A 24,703-nucleotide genomic window follows, 5' to 3' on the forward strand; every position below is an offset into this window, starting at 1 on the left:
CTTTAGTCTAGCTGATTAACTAGTCTAAGAATGCTATTAATCTCCCTCCTGGTTTTTTCATCATTTGAGATTGGAACAAAATTCATTCGTGGAATGTGAGCTTTACTGTCAAAGAACAAAGAAGAACAAAGAAAAATTATAGCACAGGAACAGGCCCTTCAGCCCTCCAAGCCTGCGCCGATCCAGATCCTCTATTTAAAACTGTCACCTATTTTCTAAGAATCTGTATCCCACTGCTCCCTGCCCATTCATGTATCTGTCTAGATACATCTTAAATGACGCTATCGTGCCCGCCTCTACCACCTCTGCTGGCAATGCGTTCCAGGCATCCACCACCCTCATTGAGGTCTACAAAATCATGAGAGGTATAGACAGGGTGGATAGTAAGAAGCTTTTTCCCCAGAGTGGGGACTCAATTAGTAGGGGTCACGAGTTCAAGGTGAGAGGGGAAAAGTTTAACGGAGATATGCATGGAAGGGTACTATTACCCATGCCATTCACCTTCCCCACAGTCAACATCTTGGGGGGGGGGGGGGGGTCAGTTCCTGGTCAGTAGTGCACCCGCCCCCACCCAAGATGTTGACTGTGGGGAAGGTGAATGGCATGGGGAGTAGTTCCATGCATATCTCCCTTAAACTTTTCCCCTCTCACCTTGAACTCGTGACCCCTAGTAATTGAGTCCCCACTCTGGGAAAAAGTTTCTTGCTATCCACTCTGTCTATACGTCTCATGATTTTGTAGACCTCAATGAGGTCCCCCCTCAACCTCAGTCTTTCTAATGAAAATAATCTAATCTATTCTATCTCTCTTCACAGCTAGCGCCCTCCATACCAGGCAAAATCCTGGTGAACCTCCTCTGCACCTTCTCCAAAGCATCCACATCCTTTTGGTAATGTGGCGACCAGAAATGTACGCAGTATTCCAAATGTGGCCGAACCAAAGTCTTATACAACTGTAACATGACCTGCCAACTCTTGTACTCAATACCCCTTCCGATGAAGGAAAGCATGCCGTATGCCTTCTTGACCACTCTTGTCGACCTGCGCAGTCACCTTCAGGGTACAATGGACCTGAACACCCAGATCTCTCCACTAATTGCTCTGGAGAAGGCAATAGTGAGCCACCTTCAACTGCTGCAAGTTGCTGAATAAGATGCCAATCAAGCAGGTTGCTTTGACCTGGATAGCATTCAGGTTCTAGAGTGTGTCTATAGTGGGACACATCCAGGCAGTGGAGAGTATTGAATCACATTCCTCACTTGGAAGTTGCAGGTAGTGAAAAGTGCTGGGAAGTAAGGAGGGGAGTTACTCATTGCAGAATATGCAGTCTCCAACCTGCTCATGGAGCCACAGTATGTGCGTGGCTGGTCCAGTCAGGTTCCTAGTCAGTAGTGCACCCCCCCCCCCCCCCCAAGATGTTGACTGTGGGGAAGGTGAATGGCATGGGGAGTAGTTTGACTCTCTGACTGTAGATGGTCATTGCCTGCCACTGGTGTAGTGGAAATTTCATAATTGTTGTAATCATTACACAATTTCCAGTGTATCAGTATCACTGCATTATCCAATGTTTATAGCCTCACTATGTGTGATGTTGTTGCACAAAATAGCATGCTGACATCAATGACTGGAAGATTTTAGGGATATTGGATTCTAAGTATTGGACAATTTAAGCATTAAATGCCGAGGGTTATAATGTGTTTGACTGCAGAAATCATGTTTTTTTTTAAAAATAATCTTGCTTTGCAAAGCTTGGGGGCTTTTAGGAGCTAGAACATGAAATTGACAGAGGAATGTGTTTTTCAGTCTGGGCTAATGCACTGTGGTTTTGACTGGGGAAGTCCCTGGAGAGATCATGTTTTTCAGCTTGGAGAGATGATGCTGGGCAGAGCCAAGAGATTCAGGGAGACTATTGAGAGAAGAGTTGAAGACTGATCTGGCAACCCTCGTCTTTTTTTAAAACCACAAGTAAAGACAGCTTTCTTTTCCAGTAGGATAGTTTAAGAAAAGAGTAATAATAATAATAAAGAAGAGCAGTCCTGTCTGAAGACAAGGAAGAGGTTGAAACAACTCAGCTAGTTGAAGACGTTCCACCAGAGTCTGAAGGGGTTCTAGCCAGAGCCAAAATCTGTTCTATGCAGCAAGTATGACTTTTTGCCATGCTGATTTTAAGCTGGATTGAGAACTGTATGTTTTGTTCTTTTTTGTTTAATGGGGAATTGAGTAGGATTGTTTAAAGGGTAATTCTAAGCTGTTCCTTTTGAATGTGAAGTTAAAGAGTTTAATATTGTATTCATAATAAACTTTTCTTTTAAAATACCAAATCCATATTTTTTCATGCAATCACACCTGGAGCGAATCATTCTTTCCACACTAAATAATCTAAAATATTGGGGATTCGCTCCAGTATCCTAACCACTTTTGGGGTCTTTTCTGGGATTGTAATAATTCCCTTTGTTCATTGAAAGGCATCAACCCATTTACTTGGAACTGATGGATACTTTTCTTGAAAGTGGCAGACTAACGAATTTGATACAAATATGTTAAACACTCATATGATTAAATACTACACCACGTAACTTTAAGAGCATGTATCTGGCTAGAAATACAACTGCAAGTTCGATTGGAACTGCAAGTGCCTACGTGGTACCACATCATCAATACAAGTCAAACCACACCAAACAATTAATTACTTTGAATTAAGTGGTGGTTGCAACCAAAGCAAATATACTAAGTATCCTTTGGGAGAAGAAAAATAAACCAAGGCTCCGTCTGCCCATTTAAGTGCGTCAAGCAATGCTGAAGATCCCTTGCTACCATTCAGATAACAGCAGGTAGTCCTCGGTGACTAAGAGTTTGGTAAATAATCCCTTAAGACTAAGAAATAAATACAAGATACTGTTGATGTTGATATTGATGTAGATGAGATTTTTAAATATTCCTCCATTAATTAACACCACTGAAAACAAACTGGTCATTTATTTACTATGGCAGTTAATGTAACATTTACTCCATTCCAACACTAATTATATAAAAAATGTGAGATTTTTCAAAACAAGCGACCATATAGTGTTTTTTACTTTATTTAAGAGTACAATAATCCCAGGGATACTGCCAGTGGAAATGTCACAATAGAAAATAAAACTGTTCCATACAAAAGGTGGTGAAGTGGGTCCAGAAGGTAACATGCACTGTCTTTCCAGCTACAGCAATTCATTTGATGTAAAACTGCAATACTTCAAAAGTGCGGAGGGGGGGTCTTTTCAAGCTGGAGTTCAAGGTCAGTACAATTGGCTGACAATGGAGACACCTTGATAATCATAAGGAAACTGGCAGCACGATGGCACAGCTGCCTCACCGCACCAGGGATCAGGCTTAAATTCTGGTCTTGGCTGACTGTGTAGGGTGTGCATATTCTCCCACTGTCTGTACGGGTTTCCTCCGGGTGCTCCGGTTTTCTCCCACGGTCCAAAGATGTACAGGTTTGGTGGAGTGGCCATACAGTGTCCAAAGATGTGCAGACTAGATTATGGGGATAGGATGTTGGGAATGGGCCCTTTCAGAGGATTGGTGCAGACTCGATGGGCTGAATGGCCTCTTTCTGTATGATAGGGATTCTACGGAAATAAAGTAGTTTGCAAGACTGGAGGAATATTCTTAAGTTCCACTTTATTTAAATAGGAAAAATAAACTCTGGACCAAATTTTCTACTCCCGCTAGTTATGGGGATTGTGGCGGGCGGTGGCTCAAAATTTGGAATAATGGGGAAAGTCAGTTTTCCATCAGGAAATGAGTTTGGAATTTTGTTCTTCGATGCCAGATTAAAGGTGGCTCAGCGGAATCGGGAAATATATTTGCATCTCAAATGATCAACTTGCTCAAATCGCATTCCACTAAGTGGATTAAGTCAGCAGGTAATTAGAATGGTCTGTTTCAGAAATTGTATATGACAGGCATGTATGTCATCAACGAGCTCAAGGCTATTTTTGCCCATCTTTAAGAGAATCACAATTCGGGTGGGTGTAACCTAGGCAACTCCCAAGATTGGACCGTAGAGGTAGGCAGAGTGGAAAGAAGTGTTAGGACAATTATCGGGAGCCGGGGGGGGGGGGGGGGGGGGGGGGGGGCTGTATTGTGCCCAGGGAAAATATAGAGTGTGTGTTAGAGGGCAGCATCTGTTGAGTTGACAGTGGGGTCCTAGTGGTAAGAGACATCAGTCAGATAGATTGGGAAGTGGGATGCGATAGGCTGACAGTTTCAGGGTGAGAGTTTGGTAGATAATAAAGGCATCATCGAGTGAGTCGCAGAGGGGGACAAGAAAAGTGGCACACATAACAACAGGGGGAAAGGTAACAAGTGTTAAGTTTGAGGATGGGGATAGGAGGTTCAAGAGTGACAGGTGGTAGTATTAATGGGTGGGCCAAAACTTATGGGGAGTCCAGAAAGTAGCATTGCCTCAAAAGTGGGAGGAGGATCTTTTCAGGTGGCTGGAGTTCAAGGTCGCACAATTGGCTGACTTAAAGGACACCTCGATAATCATGAGGAAACTGGAAGAGAACAATGTTCATTTCTGATCCTCACTCTCTGGTAAAGCCCACAAGGCTACAGGTTTGTTCCTGAATCAAAGGTTTCAACCTCAGGGTCCCAAGCAAGGTGTGCAGCCTTTCACTCTGTGCCATTCTCCATCAGCTGCAGTCAGTCAGGGATGAAAGGAGAAAAAGAGAGGTAGATGCCTCCTAGAGCACATCTAGTGGAGAGAAACCAACCTCCGACTCCAAACTTTAATTCTCCCAGGTGAATGGGAGATAAGGGATCATGTGGTTGGTTGGTCTTCTATGCTGCCAAAGCAATGGTCTCCATAGAGTTGAGTGTGGCAGAGAGAAGCTGAAAAGTGTCCACGTATGGCTTTGTGCACAAGGCTCTCATCACACTGCCAAAGAGCATTTTCTGCATACACATTCGTGTATGAGCAAGAGGAATACCCAACTCTGATCCTCCATGATGCCCTTTACCTGAAAGCTGTGGGTGGGGATTCCATGTCTAGACAGAGGCCAGGGGAAGGGCTTATCACTTAGAATCATAGAATCTACAGTGCAGAAGGAGGCCACTTGGCCCATCCGGTCTGCGCCAGCCCTTGGAGAAGCACTTTACCAAAGCCCACGCCTCCACCCTACTCCGCAACCAGTAACCCCACCTAATCTTTTGGACACTAGGGGGCAATTTAGCAGGGCCAATCCACCTAACCTACATATCTTTGGACTGTGGGAGAAAACCCTGGGGCACTGGAGGAAACCCATGCAGGCACAGGGAGAAAGTGTAAACTCCACACAGACAGACAGTCACCCAAGGCAGGAATTAAACCCGGGCCCCTGGAGCTGTGAGGCAACAGTGCTAACCACTGAGCAACCGTGTCTGCTGGCTTTGAAATGGAGGTAAATGTGAGACTTGCGCAATAAATTAATCAATCACTTCATTTTGTTCACTCACCCCCAGAGGCATTCGTGATGCTGGCCGCAGGCAACGCTGCCTTGGTAATGGTTCTCAACAGATAAGGCGATTGAGACGCCAGATAAGGTGATGGAGACCCCATCGCCAGTTGACACAAGGCCAGGGGGAGCAAAAGCTTGAGCAACAAGTGGTGGTATGGCCTCTTAAGGTCAACAGGCACTTGGACCATGGACCACTGTAACATAGAGCATTGGCCCGACCATGGATGCACTGTGACCTGTGCTCTTGCCTAGAGGTGAGCAAAGGACAGGGCCAAATCACCCTTATCCCGGGTGCAGTTGCTCCTTCTCCAAGACAAGTTTTGGTCACAAGTACTCTGTGGATCTCCTGGTCTGCAATGAGTGAGTGAATGCCCAGGTGCCCTTTAAAAAATGGCACCAGCACCGTTGACCCCGTGAGTTAGTGACAGACAGGGGACTTCGTGCCCGCCCATTTGATGAACTCCTCTCACATACATAACTAATGGCACAAAAAGCAAAAGATTGTACGTGATTACCCATCCCAGCAGTCAGGGGAAATGACACCCACCACCACGCTTCAGTGTCCAGAAAGAAAAATTCCACCCTTTGACTTCATACGGTAGAATTTTCCCTGTGGACTATGTACTTTAGAGCCTGAAGGGAATAGATATAAGGTGGAAAATCCATGTTGGCACTATACGGATCCATCGTAAGTTGTTGTTTCGAACTAACTAAATAAATAAATACATAATCTTTATTGTCACAAGTAGGCTTACATTATCACTGCAATGAAGTTACTGTGAAAAGCCCCTAGTTGCCACATTCCGGCGCCTGTTCGGGTACACAGAGGGAGAATTCAGAATTCTCAGCTGGTACGGGAATTGAACCCACGCTGCTAACCTTGTTCTGCATCACAAATCAGCTGTCGAGCCCAGAGAGCTAAACCAGCATCCAAACTAATCCTGGTTTCGGAAGCAGTGCCAACAAAGAGAGGCTTTCCTAACCCACAAAATTCATTCATAACAAACCAGGCCACAGGGAACACATGGATCAGTAGGACATAGTTGGTTGAGAGTCAAATTGTGAGGTGCCAGGCTATATATAGCCCAATCCTGCTACAACGACTCGTCTAAACAGAGCACATACCATGTAACGGGAGTTGAATGCCTATTGTTTCTCGGTGTGCAATCACTGGTAATATGACTGTTCTGATTATGTTACAGATTGTCATTTTTGGAACGGAACTGTCTGAACTTAAACTTCCCCCCACTCATTAGTCAGGCTCCAACTGTCTGGGATAGTTCCTAAGAAAAGATCTAAACTTCCTGACATTGTAAAGAGTAAATGGCTTGCGAGTTAAAAGGAGTCACCATGATCCCATTTACTTGATGAGGTCACATTGTTGGTTGTCATGTTACGGCCATCAAAAGCTGCTGTGCTTAACCTTCACCTACAACAGTAAAGGGCCATGTATGGTTGAGAAGAAGCATACGCAGCTGCTCCATTGTTTACGATCAGGACATCGCCATCTTCCAAATATCTGGCTCACATTCAGACTGAAGTCCACTGGGGGAGGTGCTCATGATATGATGAGATTAGATCTGTCGGTGGAGTATGTGGCATCAGTCATTCCAAGGCATAAAGGCCAAAGAGCAAAATACACCCATAGCATCCATGCCGAGAGTCCATCCAGCTAGCTAGTATACCTGGAGAACTGCGAGCAGCCTTTGGCATGGTACCACAGGGAAACCACAATGGTCTTGGAGGGAGTGAAGCTCAGATTTACCAGATTGATCCCTGGGCATCAAGGTAGGAGGAGAGATTGAGCAAAATTATGTTAGAGGGTGAAAACAAAACCCAGAAAATGCTGGATATACACAGGTCTGGCAGCACCAAAGAAACAGTTAATGCTTCTTTAGAAGGGACACACAGACTCGAAATGTTAACTATGTTTCTCGCTCCACAGATGCTGCCAGACCCGCTGACTCGATCCAACATTTTCTGTTTTTCAGATGTTCAGGGGTGATTTGATCAATGTTTCCAAGGTATTAAATAGGGAAAACTGAGAGAAATATTTCACAGTAATTGGAGACCCTGGGACTAAAGTGCACAGTCTAAAGGTTGGGGAGTCAGAACACATGTGAAATATTATTTTTCTTAATTTAAAGTACCCGATTCATTTTTTTCCCCCAATTAAGGGGCAATTTTGTGAGGCCAATCCACCTTCCCAGCACATCTTTTGTGGGTGGGGAGGGGGGGGGGGGGGGGAGGCAGTGCGAAGACCCAATCAGACAAAGGGAGAATGTGCAAACTCCACACGGTCAATGACCCAGGATCAAACTTGGGTCCTTGGGGCCATGAGGCAGCAGTGCTAACCATTGCACCATCGTGCCGCCCTAGAACAAAGTGAATTAACCAATAATTCTTATAACACTCCCCACAAGGTAAACATGATCACGCATACACATGAAAGAATCTATGTTCCAGATGATGGCTTCAGCACACTTCTCTTCACAGCAAGCTAGCAGATTAAAGCCTTTGATTTTCAATCTGTAATGATCTTCTTTGTAGATTCAATCATTCAGGTACTCTATAGTTTAAAAAATCAGTACTCACAACCTTTCCTGGAGAGGCACATTAGTTCTTATCAAACTGTGCTTTCAGTTTGTCCCAACGATTACTGGAGAGAGATAGAGTCAGCCCTCACAGTAGCCTTCTAGAGAGTTAGTTGGATCTTTCTGGAAAGAGTTAGCTAAATCTTTTCACTGTGCTACCAGAATCAAAACTGAAACCAACCTCAAACCATGACTCTGAAAAGCAATCCAGTGAAATCAGATCCAATCACCACCTGTTACTGGGCAGAGCACAGCCCTTTGGGCCAATTCATTGCTGCTGATCAATCAATCAAACCAAGTCCCAACCCATCTTTGTCACTGATGTCGGCCAGTCTGCAGCTTCTGTTTCAACCAGCACAGCCTTCTGGATTCTTCATGCCTGAATTCAAAAGACAGGCTTCCAGCCGCAAAAGGAGATGTTCAATAATCATCCATGGATCAAAATAATAACAGCAAAAATAAAAGAAAAGGGAAATAAGGGAACAAAAAGGTTGGACCCTTACAAGCCAGACCGTTCAGAAGTGGAATTAGGAAACACTAAAAAGTGATGGCATAGACAGAATATCTTGACTGGTAAATCTAGAGGCCCAGGCTACTGTTCTGGGGTCATAGGTTCAAATCTCCCTATAGCAGCTGGTGGAATTTAAATTCAATTAATCAATCTGGAATTGAAAGCTTATCTCAGTAATGATGACTACGACAACTATCATTGATTGTTGTAAAAGCCCATCTGGAATGTCTTTTAGGGAAGGAAATCTTCCACTTCGATCCAGTCTGACGTACATCTGACTCCAGACACACAGCAACTTAAAAAGAAAATTCCAATTAAGAGGCAATTTTGCGTGGCCAGTCCACGTACCCTGCATATGTTTGGGTTGTGGGCGTGAGACCCACGCAGACACGGGGAGAATGTGCAAACTCCACACGGACAGTGACCCGGGGCTGGGATCTAACATACGACTTAATAACAGAAGCACATCAGGTTAAAGTCATTACTGAAAACATTTATAATTCTGAATTCACTAAATGATTTAGAGATGGTCTTTTCATGGCATACAGAACAGCAGCACTCTCGCGTGACAACAGGGGGATTGAGTTTAAGAGCCGTGAGGTTATGCTGCAACTGGTTTGACCACATTTGGACTATTGTGTGCAGTTCTGGTCACCTCATTACAGGAAGGATGTGGAAGCATTGGAAAGGTTGCAAAGGAGATTTACCAGGATGCTGCCTGGATTGGAGGGTAGGACTTATGAGGAAAGGTTTAGGGAGCTAGGGCTTTTCTCATTGGAGTGAAGGAGGATGAGAGGTGACTTAATTGAGGTGTATAAGATGATGAGAGGGATAGATAGAGTGGACGTTCAGTGACTTTTTCCTCGGGTGGTTGTAGCTGTTACTATAACGTTCATGGTGCAAGATATATGAGGGATGTCAGGGGAGGTTCTTTACTCAGAGAGTGGTTGAGGTGTGGAACGCACTCCCAGCTATGGTAGTGGATTCGGGCACTTTAGGAACTTTCAAGCGATTATTGGATAGGCATATGGAGTGCACTAGAATGATTGGGAGTAGGTTGATTCGATCTTAGTTTCAGACTAGTTCGGCACAACATCGTGGGTCGAAGGGCCTGTACTGTGCTGTATAGTTCTATGTTCTATGTGTACTCAGCTCTGTGAGGCAGCAGTGATAACCACTGTGCCACCGTGGCGCTGAACTTGATTGACTCTTAACCACCCTCAGTTCAGTTCAAGGGCAATTAGGGATGGGCAACAAATGCTGGCATTGCCTGTGACACAAACATCCCACAAAAGAAGATGACAAAATATTCATGCGAAGGGTGGTCGACGTTTGGAACTCTTCTGCAAATTGCAGAGGCACAGTGGTATTGTCACTGGATTTGTAATCCAGGGCGTGTACGAACCCCACCACGTTGTTGAAATTTGAACTCAATAGAAATCTGGGAACTAGAGGTCTAATGGTGACCATGAAACCATTGTCAATCGTTGTAAAAACCCATCTGTTCACTAATGTCTTTTCGGGAAGGAGGTCGGCTATCCTTACCTGATCTGGCCTATATGTGACTCCAAACCCACAGCGATGCGGTTTACTCTCAACTGCCCTCAGTTCACAGCAATCAGAGCAATAAATGCAGGCCCCGTCAGCGATGCCGACATCCCATGAACAAAATTTTTTTTTCCCCCAAAATTGATGCTAAATAGATTGTTAATTTGAAAAACGGGACGTGTCAGATTTTCGTTAACCAATGGCATAAACGGCAAGGGCAGGTATCTGAATCAGCCCCCAAATTCCTAATCGGTTATGGGGGACAGAGGAGAACAATACCAGACAACTGACATCGTCAGTCAGGGCATAGGCCATCAACACAGATTTTAAGTTGTCCAATTTCTTCTTAAGTACATTATGTGACACTTCTGATGCCAATTCAACACTTTCCTGGCCATAAACATCTCTCTTCACCATAAGATATTGAGACCAAGCTACATCTCCATCCCCCACCAGAATGGTCCGAGGGCTCTCTGCTTCTTCCTGGAACAGAGGCCCAACTAGTCCCCACCCACCATCACCCTCCTCCGTCTAGCTGATGTATGAATGACTTTTCTTTCTATCTCACTCACTTCCTCAAAATACAAAAGGTGTTGCTATGGTTACCCACGAGACCTAAACTATGCCTTCCTTTTTGTGGGAGATGTGGAAACATTGCTCATTCTAGTCATACTTATGCCCCATCCACCCTTTTTTCCAATACATTGATGACTGTATGGGTGCCACTTCCTGCTCAGGCCATGAACTGAAAGATTTCATGGGCTTTGTTTCCATTTTCTACCTTTCTACCCAGTCACTTGGTCCATCTCCAATTCCGTTCCTCAATGTATCAGTATATTTATCAAAACCCATGGTCTCCCAGGGATGCCATGGAGTACAGTTCCGCCATATTTATAAAGACTCTATTCTTCCAGTTCTTGCATCTGTTCAGATGATGCTACCTCCCATGCAAGTGCATCCGATATGTCTGTCTTTTTTTTCAAAGATTCTCACCCAGTATGCCCGACAGGGGCCTCCAATTGTGTACCACCGACTTCCTGCACTTCTGCTCTCATTCCTTCCCCTCCCTCCCAGAATCATGACAGGGTCCCCCTTGCCCTCAACTTCCACAGCACCAGCTTCCATATTAAACAGGTCATCCTGTGCCAATGATAATAATAGTCAGTATTGTCACACGTAGGCTTACATTAACACTGCAATGAAGTTACATTAACACTGCAATGAAGTTACTGTGAAAAGCCCCTCGTCGCCACACTCCGGTGCCTGTTTGGGTACACAGAGGGAGAATTCAGAATGTGTAATTCACCTAACAAGCACATTTTTCAGGACTTGTGGGAGGAAATCGGAGCACCAGGAAACCCACGCAGACACGGAGAGATCGTGCAGACTCCGCACAGACAATGACCCAAGCGGGAATCGATCCTGGGACCCTAGCGCTGTGAAGCAACAGTGCTAACCACTGTGCCACCCTGCTGTCACCTCCAAACAGATCTGGCCTTTGAAAGAACCATTCCCACCAAGGTCCAGGCTTCAGTCATCCCAAACATTCCCTTGCTTTCCTGTGGCACCTTTCCATGCAAGTCAAAGAGATGCAATTCCTGTCTTTTTTGCCTCTTCTTTCTTACTATTCAAGGCCCCAAACACTACTTCCAGAGTATACTGCACTTGCTGCTTATAATCGGATCTCAACACGGGAGACCAAACGCAGACTGGATCACTACTTTGTGTAAGACTTTTGTTCAGTTTGCAAGCAAGACCCTGAGCATCTTGTCGCTTGCCATTTCAATTTCCACCTCACTTCCACTCACTCCTTTCTGCCCTTAGCCTGCTGCAGTGTTCCAATAAAGATCAACACAAACTCATGGACCACATCTAATCTTTGACTCAGCGCTCTTACCGCCTTCTGAACTCAATTTCAGATCATAACCTCTACTGCCTCTATTTTGTTTCTTGTTTTATTGGTTTGTTTTACCCCCTTATATTTTATGTATTCCTTCACATTAACTGCATAGCAGCCATCTGAATGAGTCACCTCTCACTTGGGATAGCTTTTGGGCAGGATGGTTCAGCCTCGCCCGCCCAGCAACCGGAAGCTCCCGCCCCAGGTCAATGGTCCCACTCCTGTCCATGGCAATCTTCCGGCGGGCACGGCCAAGAAAAATCTAACCCTTAGTTTCTTTACCATACCCAATACCATTCCTTTCTGCGTTTTTTTTAAACCACAGGGATTTAAATTTAATCTCTCCTGTCTTCCAATTCATCACAGACCAGGGGCGAAATTCTCCTACCCACCCCGCCACATTTCTGCGCTGACCGGCCGGCGGGAGTCTCCGTAACACCGGCCGGTCAATGGGGTTTCCCATTGTGGGGCAGCCCCACGCCGTCGGGAAACCCCCCGGTGCCGGCAGAACGGAGACTCCCGCCAGCGGAGAATGACGCCCATGATCTTCCTTTTTTATAACTATAGAACCCCTCAGTGCAGAAGGAGGTCATTCGGCCCATCAGGTCTGCACCAACCCTCTGACGGAGCACCCCACCTAGGCCCACTGCCCCCACCCTATCCCCGAAACCCCATAACACCACCCAACCTGCTTTTCACAGTAACTTCATTGCAGTGTTAATGTAAACCTACTTGTGACAATAAAGATTATTATTATTATGTTTGGACTGTGGAAGGAATCCGGAGCACTCTGGAGGAAACCCACACAGCCATGGGGAAACTCCACACAGTCACCCAAGCCCGGAATTGAACCCGGGTACCTGGTGCTAACCCCTTCCTCCTCATTCCCTTTTTCTCAAATAAGTGACTCCCCCCCGCCCCCCTCAGTTCTGACGAGGAATCATCGACCCGAAACACTAACTCTTGCCCTCCCCTGACCCGCTGAGTATTTGTAACGTTTTCAGTTTTTACTTCAGATTGCCAGCATCTGTAATATTTGGCTTTTGTGTTAGTGTACCTGAATCCCATAGCTTTTAAATAAGTATCGAAAGCCTCCTCTACATTACAGCAGTGGTAACACTTACTTCATTAGCTTCCAAACCTCCACAGACTGTGAAAGGCACAATATAAATGCAAGTGTTTCTTTGAAGTACTTCTTCGTTGAAAAACAGTTGTGATGTGGGATCCTCCGGGTCACTGAGCTGTGTCCATGTCAATTAAGTATGTTAGGGGCCGGTTTACACTAAATTTCTAGCAGTCAGGCTGGTACTTTACAGAGTTGTTCTCCCAGTTCACAGTCCCAAGCTTTGCCAGGTCTTGGTGTTTTCATATGTTACTGAAATGGTAGCCCAATACCACATGTCTGTTACCTGTTAAAAACCTCTAGAACTGGGCAAAGTTAGGCTTAACTGCTTTTGTTTCCTGTGACAAAGTGACAAAATGTAAAGTTGACTAAATGTCGGGTTGATCATTTAGATTCAGGTTTGTATATTAGGCAGAAGAGAGAATCAAGAGAAGGGAATCAAGTTTCCTTCTAGCTTGTGTGATGGCTTTGGCGAGTGCTACTGGGACCAGAGGCTTTGTGCTTCTGTTCAGGATGTGTGTTGACTTTTCCAGTCTATTTTGACTGACTGGAGTCTCTGTTTCTTTTTGCAATGCAGGAAAAAAAATGGCTATTGTATCACCTCAAAGCACTGCTCTGGCACATTTCCCAGAGTAGAACAGGAATTACTTTTGGCAGATTATAATCCAGGAAGGGCTCAGGTTCAAACTATGCTCTACACAAAAAGGTGCTGGTATTGGTCTCAGTGTCTTTGAACTGAGTACGAAGTCTTACAACACCAGGTTAAAGTCCAACAGGTTTGTTTCGATGTCACTAGCTTTCGGAGCGCTGCTCCTTCCTCAGGTGAGGAAAGAAGGGGAAAATAAGTACTCTATTAAAAAAAAGTCTCTAAATTCAAAGTGTACAATAAATTATTATTTTATTAGCATAAACATTGCTAGAGTATTTCTGTTTCATTGGTTATTCTGACTATTCTGCAATTTTTCTAAATCTCACAATAATCCCAAACTTTTGGCAAGCTCTTAAATTGCAGCAACATTGCACTATCTCTGCTGGGTTTGTGATGCAAACTCTAGTCCTTGGAGGGTTAATGGAGGGGGCAGGCACTCCTTCGAGTGTCACTTTAATGCTTAGTAACATTACTTTTTGCTTCCTTTCTCTTGAGTAAAATGCTGCCTCCTTGCCCTGGGGTCGTGAGAAAAACAGTGGGTAAGTTTCTCAACAGTAACACAGATCACGTCCGTACAATAAGCAAACATACCAGTGTCAAGCCGAAACTTTCCATAATCTGTCACAAGTATGCGCTGTAGACATGCACAAGCCAAGCTGTCCCTCACTCCAGCCATCCCAGAGGCTTATTACACTGGTTGAGGAGCACGAGGATTTTTCATGAGAAATAGTCTAACAGCACCGACAACAACTCCAGCAGGTATACACAAATATAGGAAAACCTCAATGGAAGAATGGGAATGATTAAGGACCAATAAAATTAGATCTACCAGTGAAGGCAGAGGGTATGGTTGATGTACTGAATAAGTACCATCGGTCTTCACTAGAGAAGCAGATGCTACAACCAACAGGGTGGGGGGCACAAAAATTTTGGTAGGCCTCATATTAGTAAAGCCAATTGGTCCAGAAAGAATTAATCCTAAATAACGGAGGGAAGTGAAGGTTGGAATTGCAGAATGACTGGTCACAATATTCCAGAGGACTGGAGAATTTCAAATGCCACACTCATGTTAGAAAAACAAACAGGAGAGAGGGGTAAAACCAGCTACCACACCCCAGGCAGCGTAATGCCCATTTAGGGCAAAACATTTTGGAGACAATAATCTGGAACAAAATTAATTGCCATCTGAAAATAAACATCAGTATGAATTTATAAATGGTGGTTGATGGGGTTGGTGAGGGTAATGTGGTTGTGGACAAGGACTTTTGAAAATCTACCACCTAACAGACTTGTTTGACATAGAATCTCTAGGATTACTGGGACAGTGGCAGAGCGAATATAAAATTGGCCGAGAGTGAGGCCGAATATTTGCTATTCAGACTGGAGGCAGGTGTACAGTGTTGTTCCCAAGAACATCAGTATTGGGACCACACCTCTTGAATGTATATCAATGGATTTAGGTATACACACAGGTAATGTCAAAGTTTGCAGATGACAGGATTACCACTACCGCACAATTTGAAGGATATTAACGGACTTCACAAGGATATAAGCAGACTGGTAATGACATATGACAGTTGAAATTTAATGCAGAGAAGTGTAAATAAAGTGATATTTTCTAGGAAGAAAGGGGGGTGGTTATTAATAAATGAAGGAGGGTGCAGGAACAGAAAGACCGATGAGATTTGAAGGTGGTAACACAAGCTGAGAAGGTTGTTAAAAAGGCAACTGGAATCCATAGTTTTATTAATAGAGGAATGGAATACAAAAAAAGGTTTGCGAGATATCTTCAGAAAACATGGTTAGGTCTCAGCTGGAGTATTATGTTCAATTCTGCGTACTACACAGTAAGGATGTGGCGTGGTGCTGAAGAGATTTCAGGGCATCAAGAATGAGGGAATTCAGTTACACGGAGAGGCTCGAGATGGTTAAGAGGGGATTTGATAAAAAGGCACTCAAATTGATAGTATCATAGAAACCCTACAGTGCAGAATGTAATTCGGCCCATCGAGTCGGTACTAGCCCTCGAGCATCCTACCTACTCCCACTCCCCCGCAGCCCCACCTAACCTCTGGACACCAAGGGGCAGTTTAGCATTGCCAATCGACCTTACCTGAAAATCACGCAGACACCAAGAATGTGAAACCAGATAGTTATCCAAAGGTTGGATTTGAACCCTGGTCCCTGGCGCTGAGGCAGTAGTGCCACCATGCCGCACTCCAGAGCAAAAGGGTTGATTTCAGCTGATTTACACAGCCGGTTGTGGTCTGTTGCAATGCTCGAAAGGATGGTAAAAGCAGGTTCATTAGTCACTTTCAAAAGGGAATTGGATACATACACATGTTAAGGATGAATTTCCAGGGCAATGGGGAAAGAGCAGCAAGTGGAACTAGTTGGACAGCTCCAAAGACCTAGTACAAACCATCCTGTGCTGAATTATTCAATACTTCAATTATAAAAAGGAGAGAGAAATAAGATCAAAATATTCAAATAAAACAAATACCTGGCACTGAGAGCACCGTTCATGACCTCAGGATATCCGAAGCACTTCAAAGCCATTGAAATACTTTTTAAAGTGTGATGGAAGGAAGAGAATGAGTACCACAAGGTCTTCAAATGGCAATTGACTGGACAGATGGCCTGTTTTAGTGGTGTTGAGCGCAGGACAAACATTGATCAAGATATTAAAAGACCCCTGCCCCTCTTTGGATTATGGCATTTTGTTTTACAATCACCTGAGAGAGCATCTCAGCCATCCCAATGTCAACTACTGCACTGGAATGCCATCTCAAGATTACATGCTCAAATCCCTAAAATGGAGCCTGACCTGGAAGCAGACGGATGAGTCATTGAGAAAAAGTTGAAAATCCTGACCATCATTTGGATGATGAAAAGTCAGCAAGAATCGCAGCAGTCAATGCTTTTGCATCATCAAGGTAGTTGGAAGGGGAGAAAGAGAATTGTATTTTCAAAATCAGATTGGAATATTGCTGGGAAAAAAAGGTACTTTGCCAAAGCTTTTCATCTTGCACTCATCAGGACAATTGTAAGAATGCCTATGCAAGGGAAAACAACAAATTTATACTGTATGAGACTGACTGGTAGAGGCTTTGCCATGGAGAATACACCAGTTAATGGTGATTGACTGTTAACTGCCAAACATTATTTAGAAGTTCGTAGCTTCCAGTACAGGCAAATGCACCACTGAGAGTTTGACTGACAAAAAGACGTTTATCACACTTAAGTGATGTGAATTTCAGTGCCAGTGTGATGCTAGGTATGTACCTGTACGTACCAAGAACTGGCGGTTCATATCAAACAGCATGTCCCTTCTGCAGTTCGTAATGGACGAGTTACAGACTGTATCCAACTAGCCCATGTGTACAAAACTCAAAACAGTCCAATATTAGATGCAATTCCACGATTGGACTCAAGAATTATTCTGACAACCAAGTTAAGATTGTTAGTCAGGCTCACAATGTGGCGCATGATTGTACTGGAAGCTACATAATATATAGGGCCTTGTTCTTTTCAGACAAAGGACATAAAACAATGAGCAGCACAGTGACTCAGTCGTTAGCACTGCTACCTCACAGCTCCCTAGAGCCGGGTTCAATTCTGGCTCGGGTGAATGTCTGTGGAGTTTGCACTTTCTCCCCGTGTCTGCATGGGTTTCCTCCGCATGCTCCAGTTTCCTCCCACAGTCCAAAAATGGAGGAGTTAGGTGGAGTGGCAGTGCTGAATTACCCCTTTAGTGTCCAAAGGTTAGGTGGGGTTACTGGGTTACAGGGATAGGATGGAGACATGGGCTGTAGGACCCTTTTTCCAAGGGCCAGTGCAGAATCGCCACCTTCTGCACTGCAAATTCTATGATTCTATGAGCATACAGAGTACTTGTTCAGCAAAACATAATGAGTGAAAGCCATTTGCTGGTTCATTCCTCAGGACAATTGCCCTGATGAGTGCAAGACAAAAAGCTTTGACAGAAGGTTTCTTTCTCTCTCCTCCCCCCCCCCCCCCCCCCCCCATTGGTATTATCATAACAATCAGCATTACAAGGGTAAATGTAGTACCATGAATAGCCACTAGAGGGAGCTGGCGATACTACTATATAAAGCAGTGATGCTAGACCTTAGGGGAAGAGTGTATGCAGGACACAGCTAGAGAAGTCATAAGAACAGTTAGTGTGAGAAGGTTAGATTATAGTTTATACCAGTAATAAGATTAGCAGTAGGTGAATATAGTTAGATGTTATTGATCAATTCTTTATTCTAAAAGGACTAAGTGTTGAAACCCAATTTTGTAGTGTAAACAAAATCATAGCTTTAAGTAAAAGCTATATTGTGGTCTTTGTGGCACACTACACCTACCATCCTAAATAAGCAACACAAAGAACACCACACCCCCAAGTTCTGCCCTACCAAATGATTAAAGCAGATTTTAATTTCCTGAATGTATACACCAGGCAAGAGTCCTAGGATATCAGGAAGTGCTGGACATGTTCCTCACAATTTCCAATTCTAACTAATGGGGTGACATCTTGAGGGTGCACCTAGAGTTCTCTGGTAGGAGCTCCTAGTTAACATAACTCCATTCTCAGAGATCTGGAAGTAGGATTTTAGGGCCTGGTTTACATTGTGTGCATCCAACTCAGTATCCCAGAGTCCAAATCAGGGTGAGTGAAACAGAAATATTTTTCTCCTGTTTTTATTATTCTTTTTTTCAGGTTGGAAATAAAGAATAAGGTGATGGCTGGAAATATTTGAAGCAATGCTCTCGGTATTGTAATGCAGAAGAAGCGCAGAGAGAAAATCCCCAAGTTAAGTTCCTGTGTTGTACTGCATGGGGGGGGGGGGGGGGGTTGGTACTGCAATTAGTTTGGAAATGAGGGGAACGTCTGCAAGCATTCTTTCTCCTAATCATGCCGTATTTCTATTGGACTGTTCTTGCTGCACCAAAAACAGTTGTCTCCAAAAATATTATTTGTCCATGTGTATGGGGTGAGGAGGTACAAAGAAAATGGGAATAATTGTTATCAACAGCATCAGAAAGCGATCGTGCATTGCCATCAAAAGGAGGAGAACTCTAATTTAAATTGTCGTCAATATGAATATATCTTACGTAAATGCTCAGTCATGCATCCCCGACATCGAAACAAAATAGCCTCACAAAAAACCCAAGTATGCTGTTCATTCCAGTGATGTCATACACTTGCTGTGATCCATCATATGCATCGCCAAACTAATGAAAAGATAATTCCACCCACCTCCCCCTTAAGGCCATGCCTCTTTAAAAAAAGGTACAACAGATCAGATTTTTCAAGTGTGAATAGAAATAGAGCACATCAGCAGGGCTGAAACTAATGGGGTGCCAACGTGACCATCTTTCACTTTCTTCAGTTGTTATCTTCCTAATAAAGTAAACTGGGCAATGGCATTTTATAGGATTCCTTTTGGTCTGTGTCATTTCTGTGCAATGAGGATTACGCTAAAGAACTATCATTTATTCACTTTATCCAAGTTTGACAAAGCAGTGATTGCATGGCCAGCATAAAGGAATGATTTACATGTCTATTTTCCATCTTTTCTGGAATATACAGACATTTAAGTCATTCTGATCTTATAGTCCCAGCTTTGGGATTATCTTCCCACAGAGAGAGCCTGTTGGAGCCTGAGAAAAAGCACCACCTCCTAGCGTGGCAAATGTTGTTGATACAAAATGGATTGCTACGGCTAGAGGAACTGGTGAGAAATCAAGAGTTCAAAATATTTTGGTGCAGGATCATCATAAAGCAACAACTGGGGCAGCACAGTGGCACAGTAGTTAGCACTGCTGCCTCACAGCACCGAGGAACAGGGTTCGATCCCAGCCCACTGTCCAAGTTTGCACATTATCCCTGTGGGTCTCACTCCCATAACCTAAAGATGTGCAGGATAGATGGATCGGCCATGCTAAATTGCCCCTTAATTGGAACAATAAATTGGGCACTTTACATTTTTTTAAAAATAAAGCAACAAGGCCCAAAAACATTATTTCACATCTAGTGGCCTTCTCCAGCCCAATATTCCCCTGAGGAATTTGCATTCCTCCAAATCTGGCCTCTTGTGCATTCCCCTCTCGCTCCCCCACTGCCTTCAGTCATCTAGGCGCTAAGCACCAGGATCCCGCCACCCCCACTTTCTTTTCCTTTTAATATTGCTTAAAATGAGTGTTTAATTCGCTGCCATTTCTCTTCCAAGAATGCCTTCCTTGAAGACATACTGCTTTTCTGCCGTAATTTCCATTTGACCACGTTCACCTTCATTGCTTTGCATTCCCCTCTTGATGTTTGCAATTTAATATCTCACATTTCTCCATTTTTAGTTCTGATGAAGAGCCAAATGGACACAAAACTTTAGCTTTGTTTTCTCTCCCTACAGATGCTGCCAGACCTGCTGAGATTTTCCAGCGTCCACAGTTCACATTTCAGATTCCGACTTTTGCAGTATTTTGCTCATTTAGTGCCCAAAATCTAAATCATTTGCCGAAGCATTTGGTCACTTGTCCTAATTTCTTCTCCTTGGGCTTGGTGTCAATTTTTACCTGATCACATTCCAAAGATGAGCACTTTGGAACATTTATGTTAAAAAGGCATTAGATAAGTACAGGTTGTTGTTGTAAGGGGAGTATTAATGTTTCAATCTCTCTTTTGCATCCAGAGTAATGGGTTCAAATCCCACTACAGCAGCTAAAATTGAAAATCGGTCTCAGTACATGGTGACCATCCAACTTACACCGTGAACCATTAAACCCCTCATCTGGCTCCCCTTCAGGGAAGGAAATCAGTCTTCCTTAGACCCACAGCAATGTGGTTGGCCTAGCAAGTCACTCAGTTCAAGGGCAATTAGGGATGGTCAATAAATGACCATTTGCCAGTGACACCCACATCTCATGAAAGAATAAATGGAATAAAAAGCAAGTTCTGTAGGATCCACCTTGTTGCAGCTTAGGAACATGACATGCAATCAGGAGGCAAATCCTTCTCCAGACTGAATGAAATTACCTCAAAAACATATGACATCTCGTTCAATGTTGGACTCTGTACAGCAGGTCAATGACACCCCGATCCAAGAAATACAAAGAGAGGCTATTTGTTCATTCTATTAGAGACCAGATATTCAATGGACATGTACAGTAGGTCAATGACACCCAGATACAAGAACTAGGAGAGGTTATTTGCTAATTCTTTTCAACATCAGAAACTCAATGGCTGTGAAGCACGTTCGCATAAGAGCTTGTGGGGGAGGGGGGCTGGGGGAGTACTGCTCTTCATCAAGTAATGCAATGGGATATTTTCATCCGCCTCAGTATAACATGTTATCCTGAAAACGGACCTTCGGGCAGTGTAACGGTCACGCAGCAGCAGCCTGAATATACCAATAAAGGTTTCTGCTCTGGGCCTTGAACCCACTCTGACCTCTTGAGCCACGGTTAACATTAGATTTTTACCTTACTTGTTTGAGAATATCATTCTTGATGGCAAAGATCTTTTTCTTGTTACAGTGATGTCATGGTCATTGAAAAGATTCAGTAAAGTTATGATGAGGAGATACTGCCATAACAGACAGTGAAAAAAAAAAGAGTGGCGTAGGGTCACTGTTGAATTTGTGAAGTGTATGGATGCGCAGTACATGTTGCTGCCAAACAGAGCATTCAAAGCTTGGATAATTTTGGAGCAGATGTACTATTCAAGTCAATGCACCTATCTCTCCTTTAGAAGCACCAACCTCAGTTTTATGGTCCATCAACCTCGCTAGTCTCTTAACCACCAGCTTCTTGAATATCTGGATGGCCTTATGAGTCAACAGTACTGCTGTGGCTCATTTGGAGATGCTTCCTCCTCTTCAGTCACAAGGTTTTAGATCCCACTCCAGAGTCTTCAACACAAAATCTAAGCTGACACAGCTGGGCAGGTGCTTGAGGGAGCATCAGCTGTGGCTCAGGTGGCAGGACCTTTGCCTCTTAACCCCAATCTAAGTCCCAATCTAAGACTGGAGCATAACATCAAGGCGGATACTCCGATGTAGTGTGAAGTTACTGCTGTCTTTTGGAGCGGACATTAAAGCAGAGCATGGCGTCCCCATCAAGCGGGTGTGAATTGGTGCTCCATGACCTTTTAAGGAAGAGCGAGGGAACTAGCCCTGGTGTCCTGGCCAATCTTTATCCCTCGATAGACCAACACAAAAACTGATTATCTGGTCATTATCATGGTGTTGTTTGTGGGATCTTGCTGTGTACAGATTGGCTGCCATATCTCTGACTACACTTTCAAGTATTTTTGGACATCTTCAAAGTCATGAAAGGCATTATATAAACTCAAAAACATTACTTCTTCCAAGGACCACTTCACATTTATGCAAATATCAAGACAAATTAAGACCTACAAATTATCCCAAAGGAACTTCTAAAACCTGATACAACTGTGGCAAGCAACCATGCAAGGGGTAGCATAGTGGTTAGCACAGTTGCTTCACAGATCCAGGGTCCCAGGTTCAATTCCTGGCTTGGGTCATTGTCTGTGCGGAGTCTGCACGTTCTCCCCATGTGTGCGTGGGTTTCCTCCGGGTGCTCCAGTTTCCTCCCACAGTCCAAAGATATGCGGGTTAGGTGGATTGGCTATGCTAAATTTCCCTTAGTGCCCAAAAAGGTTAAGTGGGGTTACTGGGTTACGGGGGTAGGGTGGAGGTGTGGGCTTGGGTAGGGTGCTCTTTCCAAGGGCCGGTGCAGACTCGATGGGCCGAATAGCCTCCTTCAGCTCTGTAAATTCTATGAAATACACTTGCTAGTTCAATATTCAAGGAGCGACCTTTATTGTCAGTAACTACAGATCTCCTGTATCTAGAATGGTGCAAACTCGCAAACTGCTTTCCAGCAGCAGGAGTCAAACACTGGGACATTAGCAATCAGAAGCTGGTTGGACTCAAAGCACATAAGAGTAAAAGGCTATAGGAAGGGAAACTGTTCCTAATAAAAGGGGTATTCATAGAATTTACAGTTTAGAAGGAGGCCACTCGGCCCATCGAGTCTGCACCAGCCCCTGGAAAAAATACCCCATTCAAGCCCACACCTCCACCCTATCCCGTAACCCAGTAACTCACCTAACCTTTTTTGTTCATAGCTGTGCTTCGATTTTTTTTTTAAAGTTTAAAAAACGTGCATTATGCATACATTTGAAAACGGCGAATTTCTTAAGATTCCTCATCACCCCGCAGTACCTCGAAAACAAAATCATCCTCCTAATCATAACCATAGCTCGAATAAATGACAGGTACGACTTTCACGCACAACAAAAAAAACCCACAATGGAGATGTCACTTCCCAAGACCAACTATCTCGCTCACTTGTGGTTTGGGAGTAAAAGAAAAGTAACTGTGGTGTGAATTTTTGGTGCGCGATGGAATGTGAAAACTTCCGAAAAAAACATTGTCTGTGATCAAGGTGCTCGTTGTTCACGGTGGACGGAATCAGCCAGATAAACAAGCGTCAGCCATTCTGGTCAATTCCACCTGCATTGTATCATTTCAACCCGAAACATTCAAGATTACTAGGCTGGATTTTTTTTTGTGGTAAGCAAATACACTCGGGTACTCCGGTGGTGTATTTTAAAATCTCTCCCAAAGTTATTTTGAGATGAAATTTAACTGCAGCAATAATTGGGGTATGCTTTCTGTACACTACATCGGTGTTGTAATTTAAACGGAGATGCCGAAAGTAAAAGGCATTAGCCCTTTAAATTATAGACACAAGAATATTTAAACTCGTTCAGCACAAATAAAGCACGTTTCTATAAATAAAACACCCACGTCCCATAATAGAATAAAATGCATTCTTACCGTTAACCAACAATGAAGCCCAAAGTGTGAATTCCACCGCATTCATATTGCTTAATGTTCAGTTAAACCAGCAGCCCCCGGATTAGTTTCCCTAGAAAGTAATCTCTTGGACTGGGAAGCTTGCAAACAGCCGACTTGTATTAATTATTTCAGGCCAGGGACCGATGCGCTTGTGTAAATCTATTCTGACCGGCGGAGGCTGTGTACAGCCATCCGCAACATTCAGCGCTGTCTTATCCTGGCCCTGAAACACTTGCAGGTCTCTCGATCCCCGGGAGCCGCCTGTCAATCAAACACATGCCTACCTACCTGTCTGACAGTCTGACGGCAGGTCCCGCCCAGCCACAGCACTTGCCAATCCCCCACCAGCATTTTGCATGGGGCAGCCTGATTGGCTGCAATGGCCTGTCAATCAAACTGCACCTGCAGCAGGTCCTGGACAAAAGATCACCCCACCCTCCCAATTAATTAATTAGAAATGGACGTCTATGCAAACAGTGGCCTCATCCTAGCGAAGTGTATGTCATGATATGCAAATATGCAGCTAATGAACACATAGAATAGGACACAACCAATGAGCAGTCAGGACACTCAGGGGTGGTATTTCACTATAAAAGGGATGAGGCACTCACACCCCACCTCTTTCCACAGACCAACATCTACAGAGTGAGACAGGGTGTATCCTCAGCATCACACCCCAGCACGTGGCTTAGAGCAAGGTTCAGTTAGACTGAGTTACTACATTTAGATTAGCAGAGAGTCGAACTCATTGAGAACTGTGCTAATAGTTCAATAAAACACATTGAACTCACTTCAAAGTCTGGAGCATCTTTTACTCAAAAGTGACAGCTTGTGTTATTCCAAATTACATAACACAACATGATACCAGGAGTCTGTTCAATCTAGTTAGTTCAACTCAGCAAGATCCGTGACGACCAGCGAATGTATCCCGGCACAATGGAAAAGATTCCAGCTCCTCACCAGCTCAGGACCTCTGGCAATCTCAGTGACAACTGGCGAA

The 24,703-nt window shown here is 44.0% G+C and overlaps 1 protein-coding gene across 1 annotated transcript in view; it reads right to left on the reverse strand.

Annotated features, from left to right (window-relative positions):
- esama (endothelial cell adhesion molecule a) overlaps positions 1-23,915 on the reverse strand; it is a 169,737-nt gene extending 145,822 nt beyond the window's left edge. The window contains exon 1 of the mRNA XM_072486714.1: positions 23,683-23,915. Coding sequence (XP_072342815.1) covers positions 23,683-23,728 — 46 coding nt within the window. The 5' untranslated portion in view covers positions 23,729-23,915. The remainder of the gene's footprint in view (positions 1-23,682) is intronic.
- Between the last annotated feature and the right edge of the window lie 788 nt (positions 23,916-24,703).

This window comes from Scyliorhinus torazame, chromosome 21 (genome assembly GCF_047496885.1).
Source record: "Scyliorhinus torazame isolate Kashiwa2021f chromosome 21, sScyTor2.1, whole genome shotgun sequence".
Lineage (NCBI taxonomy): Eukaryota > Metazoa > Chordata > Chondrichthyes > Carcharhiniformes > Scyliorhinidae > Scyliorhinus > Scyliorhinus torazame.